This window comes from Cherax quadricarinatus, chromosome 43 (assembly GCF_038502225.1).
Source record: "Cherax quadricarinatus isolate ZL_2023a chromosome 43, ASM3850222v1, whole genome shotgun sequence".
Classification (NCBI taxonomy): domain Eukaryota; kingdom Metazoa; phylum Arthropoda; class Malacostraca; order Decapoda; family Parastacidae; genus Cherax; species Cherax quadricarinatus.
In genome coordinates this window covers 32,319,178-32,333,499 of record NC_091334.1, presented here as the reverse complement: position 1 = coordinate 32,333,499, position 14,322 = coordinate 32,319,178, and the positions used below count along the sequence as shown (strand labels likewise).

The following is a 14,322-nucleotide window of genomic DNA, read 5'->3' as shown; positions in this document are numbered from 1 at the left end:
TGTGAGCCTGGGAAGGAAAGCTCTATCCTCCAGTTGGTGGTACAGTTAACACTCTTATAAAGCTCTTCTACACACTGCTATTATTTGTAAATGCTATTGGAAAAGTACATCAGAAACTGAATAGCATGAGAATAGGCCTTCATAATACATATATGCTATTAAATTTTGAACATTTTTCAAAATAACTATATAGAGTAATTTACTGCAAATCAACACATGACATGCCCCAAGATGCTGGTCTCTGTATGAGCACAAAAAATAGATCAAAGGCACAATGTCCTCTGATCTACTGTCCATTCAATACTGAAGCCTCAGAACTAATGGAAAAAGACATAGGCATGGGACTACAGTGGACCCCCGCTTAACGATCGCCTCCCAATGCGACCAATTATGTAAGTGTATTTATGTAAGTGCGTTTGTACGTGTATGTTTGGGGGTCTGAAATGGACTAATCTACTTCACAATAGTCCTTATGGGAACAAATTCGGTCAGTACTGGCACCTGAACATACTTCTGGAATGAAAAAATATCGTTAACCGGGGGTCCACTGTATTTGCATTCTCTCAAAAACCTTGCTTGATCCTTATCAATAAGGTCTTAAAAAAAAAAAAAAGTAATAATTTAGCAGATTTATTCAGGTGGACATGTGCTGGACCAGATATCCCAAAATTCTTTACTTGAAAATAATGAGGTGCCCAAAACATTAGACAACCAGTACAGTGATTCAGGTGGGCAACTCTGAGCATTCTATTTTCTCAAAGGACTTGTTTGACCTTGGTCAATAAAGTCTGAACCCATCCCTCACATCTTGAAGAGTCACCAGGGATGGCAAATACAAAGGGCAGCTGTTAAGTCAGCCTCCATTACTGTAGTTCCAGTGGCACAGGAAGTTCCAACCACTGCTGCTCAAGATATCTTTGGAGGCTTCTATTGTTCTGATCACCAAGATGACTGATCAAAACAATGACATGATAAGCAGACGGAGGACTGAGCCTCCACCACTGCTTGTGCTAAATGACCAACACTGCAGGTTTAGTGATTCATGAAATATGTCTATGGAGGCCTCTAAGCCCAGTCAGCACACACAGGGCTAGGATGCTTCAGTCACTGAGAAAAATGATTTAGTAAGAGCCATTTCTCTGCACTTTTCATTGAATATTGCTTTTTTTTTTATACACATATTGGACTTGAGTCCTGCAAGTGGGAAGTACAGTACCTGCACTCTCAAAGATGGGTGGGGATATTTGCTGTTTGGAGGGACATCTGAACTGTGGTATCTGCACGCCTCTGGCAAGACAGTGATAGTGTGAATGATGGTGAAAGTTTTTTTTGGGTCATCCTGCCTCGGTGGGAGACGGCTAGTGTGTTAAAAGAAAAAAACACCTCAAGAATTATTGAATCTCTTCATGGTTGTTTCTATAAATTTTGTACTATATACAGTTGATAATCAGTTATCCAGAAATCAGCTATTTAGTGTTTAATCTTATTTGGCTGTCTTATTCAATCCAGCAACTAAACAGACATGATAATGTTATCAAGGAATGTGCAGCAAAAAGGGATCATAAAAAATTAAGTGAACATACAGTGTGGTTGAAATATGGTATACCCTTCCCAATCAGTATGCTGGAAAATACAGTGCAGTTCCCAATTAGTGCTGGAAAAATCCATGATCTACCGTATATATTCAATTAATACTATCACTGTTACAAGTATAATAATCTTCAGTACACTGAACACACCTTCCCAGCCTCCTTATATATGATTTACCTTCAGGACATGTCAACACACCTACCCCAGTCTCTTTACACATGATCAACTAAACTGATTCCTTCTAGCATAAATTTTCACAAGCGCTGCAAATTCAGATGCGTTAAAACCCTTTAAAAACTAGTAACACTGAACTGCCGTGAACCTTAAATAGATCAGATTTTGTAGTGTAGTCTTATCTTATCATTATTATTATTATTATACTAAAACAAAGCATTAAACTTGAATGGATCACACAGTCTAATTATGATACACTTTTGCATGATTTTCTCACATGAGTGAGTTTACTTAGCAAGTTTTGAAAGTTGCTTAGGCACACTGAATGCAGATATGTTTTCCTCTCAAAATGATTTCTCCTACATGACAGCAAGTTTGTTGACAAATGTTGTAGACACTTTGAACACTAATATAGTTTCTCTCCTGTGTGATTTCTTTTGTATTTTATTACGCCACATTTACTGTATCAGAAAAACCTTTGATACTCTGCATTCTGACATCCTTTCCTCCTGAATGCTTTACCATGATGTGTCTTACTAAATTAGATTTTCTTGAATAGACTTTAAAACATTTTGAACATTGATGAGCTTTCTCTCCTGTGTGACTCCTCATGTGGTTTACTAAATCATATTTATTGGAGCAAACTTTCATACACTCAGAACACTGATATGGTTCTACCTGTGTATGAATTCTTGAATGTTTTGTTAGGTCAGATTTATCAGAGAAGTCCTTCTGACACTTGGGACACTGGTATGGCTTCTCTCCGGTATGAATTCTCAAGTGTTTGACTAAACCAAATTTATGTAAAAATTCTTTGGAACAAACTGTGCATTGATATGGTTTCACACCTATGTGATTTTTAATATGCTTTATTAAATTAGATTTTGTAGAAAAGTTTTTTACACACAATGAACAATGAAATGGGTTTTCTCCTGTATGAACTCTCATGTGATTAGTTAAACTAGCTTTATCTGAAAAGTCTTTTGGACACTCTGCACACTTAAATGGTCTCTCTCCAGTGTGAACTCTCATGTGTCTTATCAAATGGGTGTTTTGCAAAAAGTCTTTAAGACACACAGAACACTGGTATGGTTTTTCTCCTGTATGAATTCTTGTATGCTTTACTAAATCAGATTTAGCTGAAAAATCTTTAAGACACACTAAACAATGGTGTGGTTTCCCCTCTGAATGAATTGTCCTGTGTGCCAAGAGCTGAGATATAGTTGGAAAATCTTGTACACACTCTAAACATTGGTATGTTTTCTCTTCTGCTTGAGTGGCAATACTTTCTGTTGCTGAAGCAGCTGCTCCTTCAAATATTTCAGACTTCTCTTCTGAATGAACTGTAACTTCTACTGCTGGTACAGATGCTTCAAATATTTCATGTAGTTTCTCTGAATGAATTCTAACTTCTGCTGCTAGAAAAGATTCAAGTATTTCATTTGGCTTTTCCTCTAAATGAACTTCTGCTGCTGGAAAATATCCTTCGAGTATGTCATGTGAATTCCCTGAATGAACTCTAACTTCTGCTGCTGCTGCTGCTGCTGCTGCTGCTGGAGCAGATTCCTCTTCAGGTATTTCAGACATAGTGAATACAGTGATGTCCAATACAAACTTGCACACACTTTACCAGAAATGATTCTTGTGAATATTTTTTCAGAAACTTACAACTGGTATCTATTTTCCATGTGAACATCAATATTGGTACTTAAACCTATAAATATTCAGATATCCTCCTTATGAAATTTCTATGCACTGAAATACACTATCATTGCTTCCAAGAGTTTCAAGTATAGATATACACGATATATATTAGAACACATTAACAAGGGAATTAATATAACTTTTCTACATGACCTTTTGAAAAGTGATACAGTACTAAATGAACAGGGTGTGATGTTATTGAAATGCCTGTGTTATGCAGAACATTTTTGAGAGAACAAGAACATAAGGACATGTATATCAGCACAAGGGGTGATACTACTGGCTTATCTTCCCGAGAGAGAACAATAACACAAGGATGCACTTGTAAGCAGTACTGTGCTGCAATGCATCCAAACTCTACATTATTAAGACTTTCATTTTGCTAATTCTCAAACATGTTACCTAAGTAAATTCATTAGAATCTTCAACTCACTAAAAACTGAATTGTTCTATCTCTACTGCAGTGTAGGTACATCCTATATCCTGATTTTATCTCCTCAATGGTCTTAGTTTGTATCACGTACACTGACATATCACAACTGCCTTAACTTTTATCATGTATACTGACATATGGCAATGCACATTAGAAATGTGCTAAATAAATTTACATTTTTTATTTGTCAGGAAACAAGACAATGTCTTCTAATGCAGTGTTTTGTCATGTGATGGCTGCCTCAGTGGTTAATCTACCACTGGCTTAAAGGTGCTATATACCTGTGGTTATGCAGCTGCTGTTGCACCCAATCTACGTTTCTCCGCCCCATCTAAAAAAAAAGCAAAAAACAAAGGATCACCATACTTAAAAGTGCATGTCACAAAAGTTAAAATTTAATTGGAAAATGAAGACAAAATGTCAGAATACATCAAGTTGTCATCAACTCTGTTATATCCTACAGAACATAACATAAAAAAGGAGAAACACTGCAGCAGGCCTATTGGCCCATACTAGGCAGGTCCTTCTCAAACCCAAACCCACAAACATATTTGCCCAACCCATTTTCAGTGCTGCCTAAAGAAGCTTTTATAATCCCATTAACTCATGTGCAGCTTCAAACTCAAATTCAACCCTTCACACTCATGCATTTATATGAACAGAAGTACAGTAGATCACTACCTATCGAGTGACAAGTTCTTCAGCTTCCATCATCTGGCTGTAAAGTGACAGTCACCATGTATATACACAATACTGAAATGTTGTTTGCAAGACAAAAGAACCATACAAAAATGATTACTAAGGTTTGTTCACAATCTGGTGCACCATTACCCTGATAGAACAATATCTGATGCACCCTCTCCCTGATGGGACAGTATCAGATATACCCTCTCCTCAATGGGACGGTATCAGATATACCATCTCCCCGATGGGACAGTATCTGCTCCACCCTCTCCCTGATGGGAGAGAATCTGCTCCACCCTCTCCCTAATGGAGCAGTATCTGCTCCACCCTCTCCCTAATGGGATGGTATCTGATACACCCTCTCCCTGATTGGACAGTATCTGATACACTCTCTCCCTGATGGGACAGTATCTGATACTCTCTCTCCCTAATGGGACAGTATCTGATATGCCCTCTCCCTGATGGGACAGTATCTGATATGCCCTCTCCCTGATGGGACAGTATCTGATACACCCTCTCCAGGATGGGACAGTATCTGATACACCCTCTCCCTGATGGGACAGTATCTGATACACCCTCTCCCTGATGGGACAGTATCTGATACACCCTCTCCCTGATGGGACTATCTGATACACCCTCTCCAGGATGGGACAGTATCTGATACACCCTCTCCCTGATGGGACAGTATCTGATACACCCTCTCCCTGATGGGACAGTATCTGATACACCCTCTCCCTGATGGGACTATCTGATACACCCTCTCCAGGATGGGACAGTATCTGATACACCCTCTCCCTGATGGGACAGTATCTGATACACCCTCTCCCTGATGGGACAGTATCTGATACACCCTCTCCCTGATGGGACAGTATCTGATACACCCTCTCCCTGATGGGACAGTACCTGATACACCCTCTCCATGATGGGACAGTATCTGATACAACCTCTCCCTGATGGGACAGTATCTGATACAACCTCTCCCTGATGGGACAGTTATGATACACCCTTTCCCTGATGGGACAGTATCTGATACACCCTCTCCCTGATGGGACAGTATATGATACACCCTTTCCCTGATGGGACAGTATCTGATACACCCTCTCCAGGATGGGACAGTATCTGATACACCCTCTCCCTGATGGGACAGTATCTGATACACCCTCTCCATGATGGGACAGTATCTGATACACCCTCTCCAGGATGGGACAGTATCTGATACACCCTCTCCAGGATGGGACAGTATCTGATACACCCTCTCCATGATGGGACAGTATCTGATACACCCTCTCAATGATGGGACAGTATCTGATACACCCTCTCCAGGATGGGACAGTATCTGATACACCCTCTCCCTGATGGGACAGTATCTGATACACCCTCTCCATGATGGGACAGTATCTGATACACCCTCTCCATGATGGGACAGTATCTGATACACCCTCTCCCTGATGGGACAGTATCTGATACACCCTCTCCAGGATGGGACAGTATCTGATACACCCTCTCCCTGATGGGACAGTATCTGATACACCCTCTCCAGGATGGAACAGTATCTGATACACCCTCTCCATGATGGGACAGTATCTGATACACCCTCTCCCTGATGGGACAGTATCTGATACACCCTCTCCCTGATGGGACAGTATCTGATACACCCTCTCCCTGATGGGACAGTATCTGATACACCCTCTCCCTGATGGGACAGTATCTGATACACCCTCTCCAGGATGGAACAGTATCTGATACACCCTCTCCATGATGGGACAGTATCTGATACACCCTCTCCTTGATGGGACAGTATCTGATACACCCTCTCAATGATGGGACAATATCTGATACACCCTCTCCATGATGGGACAGTATCTGATACACCCTCTCCCTGATGGGACAGTATCTGATACACCCTCTCAATGATGGGACAGTATCTGATACACCCTCTCCATGATGGGACAGTATCTGATACACCCTCTCCCTGATGGGACAGTATCTGATACGCCCTCTCCAGGATGGGACAGTATCTGATACACCCTCTCCCTGATGGGACAGTATCTGATACACCCTCTCCCTGATGGGACAGTATCTGATACACCCTCTCCAGGATGGAACAGTATCTGATACACCCTCTCCATGATGGGACAGTATCTGATACACCCTCTCCTTGATGGGACAGTATCTGATACACCCTCTCAATGATGGGACAATATCTGATACACCCTCTCCATGATGGGACAGTATCTGATACACCCTCTCCCTGATGGGACAGTATCTGATACACCCTCTCAATGATGGGACAGTATCTGATACACCCTCTCCATGATGGGACAGTATCTGATACACCCTCTCCCTGATGGGACAGTATCTGATACGCCCTCTCCAGGATGGGACAGTATCTGATACACCCTCTCCCTGATGGGACAGTATCTGATACGCCCTCTCCAGGATGGGACAGTATCTGATACACCCTCTCCCTGATGGGCAGGATAATCAGTGATCCACTGTTATTGTTTACGTGATATTTAGCTTGATGAATGTCATACTTCATTCCAAACTACAGTTATAAAAACCTCACACACACACACACACACACACACACACACACACACACACACACACACACTGCACAACAATGAGGGAAAATGAAGGAATATTTCTGAAGAAAATGTACAGGTTATTCAAATTATTATATACTAAAAACTCAAAGTTGCTGGACATGTTTGATAGTGTATATGTGTATGGAAAATACAATCAGTGCAAGTAATGCAATAATGTATTATGGAAAAAAATTGTTCTTGTTAGACTAGAGAATAGTGCGCATGACAATATCTGAACACAGAACATGGCTGAATGGTGTATATGACAATATTTGAACACAGAACATGGCTGAATGGTGTATATGACAATATTTGAACACAGAACATGGCTGAATGGTGTATATGACAATATTTGAACACAGAACATGGCTGAATGGTGTATATGACAATACAGTGGACCCCCGCATAACGATCACCTCCGAATGCGACCAATTATGTAAGTGTATTTATGTAAGTGCGTTTGTACGTGTATGTTTGGGGGTCTGAAATGGACTAATCTACTTCACAATATTCCTTATGGGAACAAATTCGGTCAGTACTGGCACCTGAACATACTTCTGGAGTGAAAAATTATCGTTAACCGGGGGTCCACTGTATTTGAACATACAACATTATCTCAACAGACCATTAAGTGGGAACAGTTAAGAATACAGTGGAACTTCGGCTTGCAAGTGCCCCAACCATACGAGTTTTTCAGGATATGAGCAGTCACTTGGTCGATTTTTTGTTTCTGGATACGAGCAAAAATTCAGGATGCGAGCTTCCCCCTCAAGAAAGGTTCCTTCACGCTGGTGAGGGGCTCTTGATCTAGGGAATTGTATCTGTGCTCCAGTTCCCTAAATTAAGCTTGAATACCTTCCATCCCCTCCCCCCCACAGGCACTGTATAATCTTATGGGTTTAGCACTTCCCCATTACAATATTCAATAAGTCAGTCAAGTCAGTAAGTCAGTTAAGTCAGTAAGTCAAGTCAGTAAGTCAAGTCGGTAAGTCAATAAGTCAGTCCATAAGTCAGTAAGTCAGTCAGTAAGTCAGTAAGACAGTCAGTAAGACAGTCAGTAAGACAGTCAGTAAGACAGTCAGTAAGACAGTCAGTAAGTCAAGTCAGTAAGTCAAGTCAGTAAGTCAAGTCAGTAAGTCAAGTCAGTAAGTCAAGTCAGTAAGTCAAGTCAGTAAGTAAAGTCAGTAAATCAAGTCAGTAAATCAAGTCAGTAAATCAAGTCAGTAAGTCAAGTCAGTAAGTCAGTCAGTAAGTCAGTCAGTAAGTCAGTCAGTCCAGTCATTCAATAAGTCATTCAGTAAATCATTCAGTCATTCAGTAAGTCAAAACACAATTCACAAACACAGCTAGCTTGTAGGAGAGAAGTGCAACTGAACAGTATTCATGAAAGCTGGGATGGTGGTGTTGGGAGTGTCGGGGGATGGCAGTGCACCTCGTGGTGGAAGGATTCTCACTTGCCACATAATGACATATTTTATTCATTCTAGAGTACATATCAAGTTTCTATGTTATTTATATTGTTTATTATGTCATATTAGATTAATTTTTTTTTTCAACAAGTCAGCAGTCTCCCACCGAGGCAGGGTGACCCAAAAAAAAGAAAGAAAATCCCCAAAAAGAAAATACTTTCATCATCATTCAACACTTTCACCACACTCACACATTATCACTGTTTTGGCAGAGGTGCTCAGAATACAACAGTTTAGAAGCATATACGTATAAAGATACACAACATATCCCTCCAAACTGCCAATATCCCAAACCCCTCCTTTAAAGTGCAAGCATTGTACTTCCCATTTCCAGGACTCAAGTCCAACTATATGAAAATAACCGGTTTCCCTGAATCCCTTCACTAAATATTACCCTGCTCACACTCAAACAGGTCGTCAGGTCCCAAGTACCATTCGTCTCCATTCACTCCTATCTAACACGCTCATGCACGCTTGCTGGAAGTCCAAGCCCCTCGTCCACAAAACCTCCTTTACCCCCTCTCTCCAACCCTTTCGAGGATGACCCCTACCCCGCCTTCCTTCTCCTATAGATTTATATGCTTTCCATGTCATTCTACTTTGATCCATTCTCTCTAAATGACCAAACCACCTCAACGACCCCTCTTCTGCCCTCTGACTAATACTTTTATTAACTCCACACCTTTTCCTAATTTCCACACTCCGAATTTTCTGCATAATACGTATTTACACCACACAGGACATCTCCACTGCCTCCAACCGTCTCCTCGCTGCTGCATTTACCACCCAAGCTTCACATCCATATAAGAGTGTTGGTACTACTATACTTTCATACATTCCCTTCTTTGCCTCCATAGATAACGTTTTTTGACTCCACATATACCTCAACGCACCACTCGCCTTTTTTCCTTCATCAATTCTATGATTAACCTCATCCTTCATAAATCCATCCGCCGACACGTCAACTCCCAAGTATCTGAAAACATTCACTTCTTCCATACTTCTCCTCCCCAATTTGATATCCAATTTTTCTTTATCTAAATCATTTGATACCCTCATCACCTTACTCCTTTCTATGTTCACTTTCAACTTTCTACCTTTACACACATTCCCAAACTCATCCACTAACCTTTGCAATTTTTCTTTAGAATCTCCCATAAGCACAGTATCATCAGCAAAAAGTAACTGTGTCAATTCCCATTTTGAATTTGGTTCCCCATAATTTAATCCCACCCCTCTCCCAAACACCCAAGCATTTACTTCTTTTACAACCCCATCTATAAATATATTAAACAACCATGGTGACATTACACATCCCTGTCTAAGACCTACTTTTACCGGGAAGTAGTCTCCCTCTCTTCTACACACCCTAACCTGAGCCTCAATATCCTCATAAAAACTCTTCACAGCATTTAGTAACTTACCACCTATTCCATATACTTGCAACATCTGCCACATTGCTCCTCTATCCACTCTATCATATGCCTTTTCTAAATCCATAAATGCAATAAAAACTTCCCTACCTTTATCTAAACACTGTTCACATATATGCTTCAATGTAAACACTTGATCTACACATCCCCTACCCACTCTGAAACCTCCTTGCTCATCCGCCATCCTACATTCTGTCTTACCTCTAATTCTTTCAATTATAACCCTACCGTACACTTTTCCTGGTATACTCAGTAAACTTATTCCTCTATAATTTTTACAATCTCTTTTGTCCCCTTTCCCTTTATATAAAGGGACTATACATGCTCTCCGCCATTCCCAGGTACCTTCCCCTCTTTCATACATTTATTAAACAAAAGTACCAACCACTCCAACATTATATCCCCCCCTGCTTTTAACATTTCTGTCATGTTCCCATCAGTTCCAGCTGCCTTACCCCCTTTCATTCTATGTAATGCCTCATGTACCTCCCCCACACTTACATTCTGCTCTTCTTCACTCCTAAAAGATGGTATACCTCCCTGGCCAGTGCATGAAATTACCGCCTCTCTTTCTTCCTCAACATTTAAAAGTTCCTCAAAATATTCTCGCCATCTACCTAATACCTCCCTCTCCCCATCTACTAACTCCCCTACTTTGTTTTAACTGACAAATCCATACTTTTCCTAGGCTTTCTTAACTTGTTTAACTCACTCCAAAATTTTTTCTTATTTTCATTAAAATTTCTTGACAGTGCCTCTCCCACTCTATCATCTGCTCGCCTTTTGCACTTTCTCACCACTCTCTTCACCTTTCTTTTACTCTCCATATACTCTGCTCTTCTTATAACACTTCTGCTTTGTAAAAACCTCTCATAAGCTACCTTTTTCTCTTTTATCACACCCTTTACTTCATTCCACCAATCACTCCTCTTTCCTCCTGCCCCCACCCTCCTATAACCACAAACTTCTGCCCCACATTCTAATATGTACTGCATTTTTAAAACTATTCCAACCCTCTTCAACCCCCCCACTACTCATCTTTGCACTAGCCCACCTTTCTGCCAATAGTCGCTTATATCTCACCTGAACTTCCTCCTCCCTTAGTTTATACACTTTCACCTCCCTCTTACTTGTTGTTGCCACCTTCCTCTTTTCCCATCTACCTCTTACTCTAACTGTAGCTACAACTAAATAATGATCCGAAATATCAGTTACCCCTCTGTAAACATGTACATCCTGGAGCCTACCCATCAGCCTTTTATTCACCAATACATAATCTAACAAACTACTTTCATTACGTGCTACATCATACCTTGCATATTTATTTATCCTCTTTTTCACAAAATATGTATTACTTATTACCAAATCTCTTTCTACACATAGCTCAATTAAAGGCTCCCCATTTACATTTACCCCTGGCACACCAAATTTACCTACAACTCCTTCCATAACATTTTTACCCACTTTAGCATTGAAATACCCAACCACCATTACTCTCACACTTGATTCAAAACTCCCCACGCATTCACTCAACATTTCCCAAAATCTCTCTCTCTCCTCTACACTTCTCTCTTCTCCAGGTGCATACACGCTTACTATAACCCACTTTTCACATCCCGTCTTTTTTTTACTCCACATAATCCTTGAATTTATACATTTATAGTCCCTCTTTTCTTGCCATAGCTTATCCTTCAACATTATTGCTACTCCTTCTTTAGCTCTAACTCTGAATTGTGATAGATAAATAAGCAGTAGAGTTGATATTAGCGAAATATTGAAGTATTTTGTCCTGCCTCCTGAGAGCAGGAATTCCACTGGAACAGATTTATGGCATTTCAATTAATTTAACCCTTTGACTGTCGCAGGCCCCTTTCTGAAACTGTCATTCTATGTCGCAAAATATTCGAAAAAAAAAATGATTTTTTCTTATGAAAATGTTAAGATTATTTTTCTGATTGTTTTAGTCCAAAAAATTTTTTTTTTGCCATCAGTACTTACCAAGATATAGAGGCGTGAAGTTGGTAGAAAATGAGCTGCGTATGGCAACAGCGGTGACTGCCACTCACCCGGTAAACTTTAGTTTACTTGTATTTGAAGTTTTTTTTTTTTCACTATTTTATTTTTTCACATAACTTATGTGGCCTGTGAGACCAAAGTTAGGTGCAATGTACATATATACACTCGTTGTATATAACACAATAAGCACACAAGCATAATTATCAATATATTGTTTACAAAACTTGTTTACAAAAACAAACAATACAAACATTTTTTTATTACTATTGTTCTATAATATATATACCAATATACAGTCACCGAACATATTCCTAGAAGTTCTGCAGCTTGTGGAACTCTTTGAAACATGTTTTCATACACAATGGTGTTTTACACTCTCACACATAAAACCAGTGTGTGTGCATTTTTGTGGACCTTTTTTATTTATGTGCAAAGACAAAACACCTCATCTCAGCAGTTTTCTTCAAAGTATAAGCAGGCAACTGTGTTATGTAGTTATCCTAGGTAAATGGTCATGTGTTATCACTCCTTCCTTCCTACCTTCCTGCATTCCTTTCCTACCTTCCTGAATTCCTTTCCTACCTTCCTGCATTCCTTTCCTACCTTCCTGCATTCCTTTCCTACCTTCCTTCCTACATTCCTTCATCTTTACTTCCTTACTTTTTTCCATCGTTTCATCTCGTCCTTCTTTCATTCCTGCCTTCCCCTCTTCCTTCCTTCTGGTTTCTATAATATACATACACATATATAGTCAGGTAGTAAGGTTGGTAGGTTGGTAGACAGCAACCACCCAGGGAAGTACTACCGTCCTGCCAGATGACTGTGAAACAAAAACCTGTAACTGTTTTGCATGATGGTAGGATTGCTGGTTTCTTTTTCTGTCTCATAAACACGCTAAGATAACAGGGATATCTTGCTACTCCTACTTACACTTTGGTCACACTTCACAGACACGCACATGCATATATATATATACATACATCTAGGTTTTTCTCCTTTTTCTAAATAGCTCTTGTTCTTTTTTATTTCTTCTATTGTCCATGGGGAAGTGGAAAAGAATCTTTCCTCGGTAAGCCATGCGTGTCGTATGAGGCGACTAAAATGCCGGGAGCAATGGGCTAGTAACCCCTTCTCCTGTATACAATTACTAAAAAAGAGAAGAAGAAAAACTTTATAAAACTGGGTTGCTTAAATGTGCGTGGATGTAGTGCGGATGACAAGAAACAGATGATTGCTGATGTTATGAATGAAAAGAAGTTGGATGTCCTGGCCCTAAGCGAAACAAAGCTGAAGGGGGTAGGAGAGTTTCAGTGGGGGGAAATAAATGGGATTAAATCTGGAGTATCTGAGAGAGTTAGAGCAAAGGAAGGGGTAGCAGTAATGTTAAATGATCAGTTATGGAAGGAGAAAAGAGAATATGAATGTGTAAATTCAAGAATTATGTGGATTAAAGTAAAGGTTGGATGCGAGAAGTGGGTCATAATAAGCGTGTATGCACCTGGAGAAGAGAGGAATGCAGAGGAGAGAGAGAGATTTTGGGAGATGTTAAGTGAATGTATAGGAGCCTTTGAACCAAGTGAGAGAGTAATTGTGGTAGGGGACTTGAATGCTAAAGTAGGAGAAACTTTTAGAGAGGGTGTGGTAGGTAAGTTTGGGGTGCCAGGTGTAAATGATAATGGGAGCCCTTTGATTGAACTTTGTATAGAAAGGGGTTTAGTTATAGGTAATACATATTTTAAGAAAAAGAGGATAAATAAGTATACACGATATGATGTAGGGCGAAATGACAGTAGTTTGTTGGATTATGTATTGGTAGATAAAAGACTGTTGAGTAGACTTCAGGATGTACATGTTTATAGAGGGGCCACAGATATATCAGATCACTTTCTAGTTGTAGCTACACTGAGAGTAAAAGGTAGATGGGATACAAGGAGAATAGAAGCATCAGGGAAGAGAGAGGTGAAGGTTTATAAACTAAAAGAGGAGGCAGTTAGGGTAAGATATAAACAGCTATTGGAGGATAGATGGGCTAATGAGAGCATAGGCAATGGGGTCGAAGAGGTATGGGGTAGGTTTAAAAATGTAGTGTTAGAGTGTTCAGCAGAAGTTTGTGGTTACAGGAAAGTGGGTGCAGGAGGGAAGAGGAGCGATTGGTGGAATGATGATGTAAAGAGAGTAGTAAGGGAGAAAAAGTTAGCATATGAGAAGTTTTTACAAAGTAGAAGTGA

At 40.1% G+C, this 14,322-nt stretch overlaps 1 protein-coding gene across 2 annotated transcripts in view; it reads right to left on the bottom strand.

The window, feature by feature from the left end:
* Positions 1-616: 616 nt before the first annotated feature.
* The window catches only part of LOC128702570 (gastrula zinc finger protein XlCGF57.1-like), a 99,014-nt gene continuing 85,308 nt past the window's right edge, over positions 617-14,322 (bottom strand). For both annotated transcript variants that reach the window (XM_070093836.1, XM_070093835.1), the window contains exon 3: positions 617-4,232. In XM_070093836.1, coding sequence (XP_069949937.1) covers positions 2,212-3,351 — 1,140 coding nt within the window. In that variant the 5' untranslated portion in view covers positions 3,352-4,232 and the 3' untranslated portion in view covers positions 617-2,211. The remainder of the gene's footprint in view (positions 4,233-14,322) is intronic.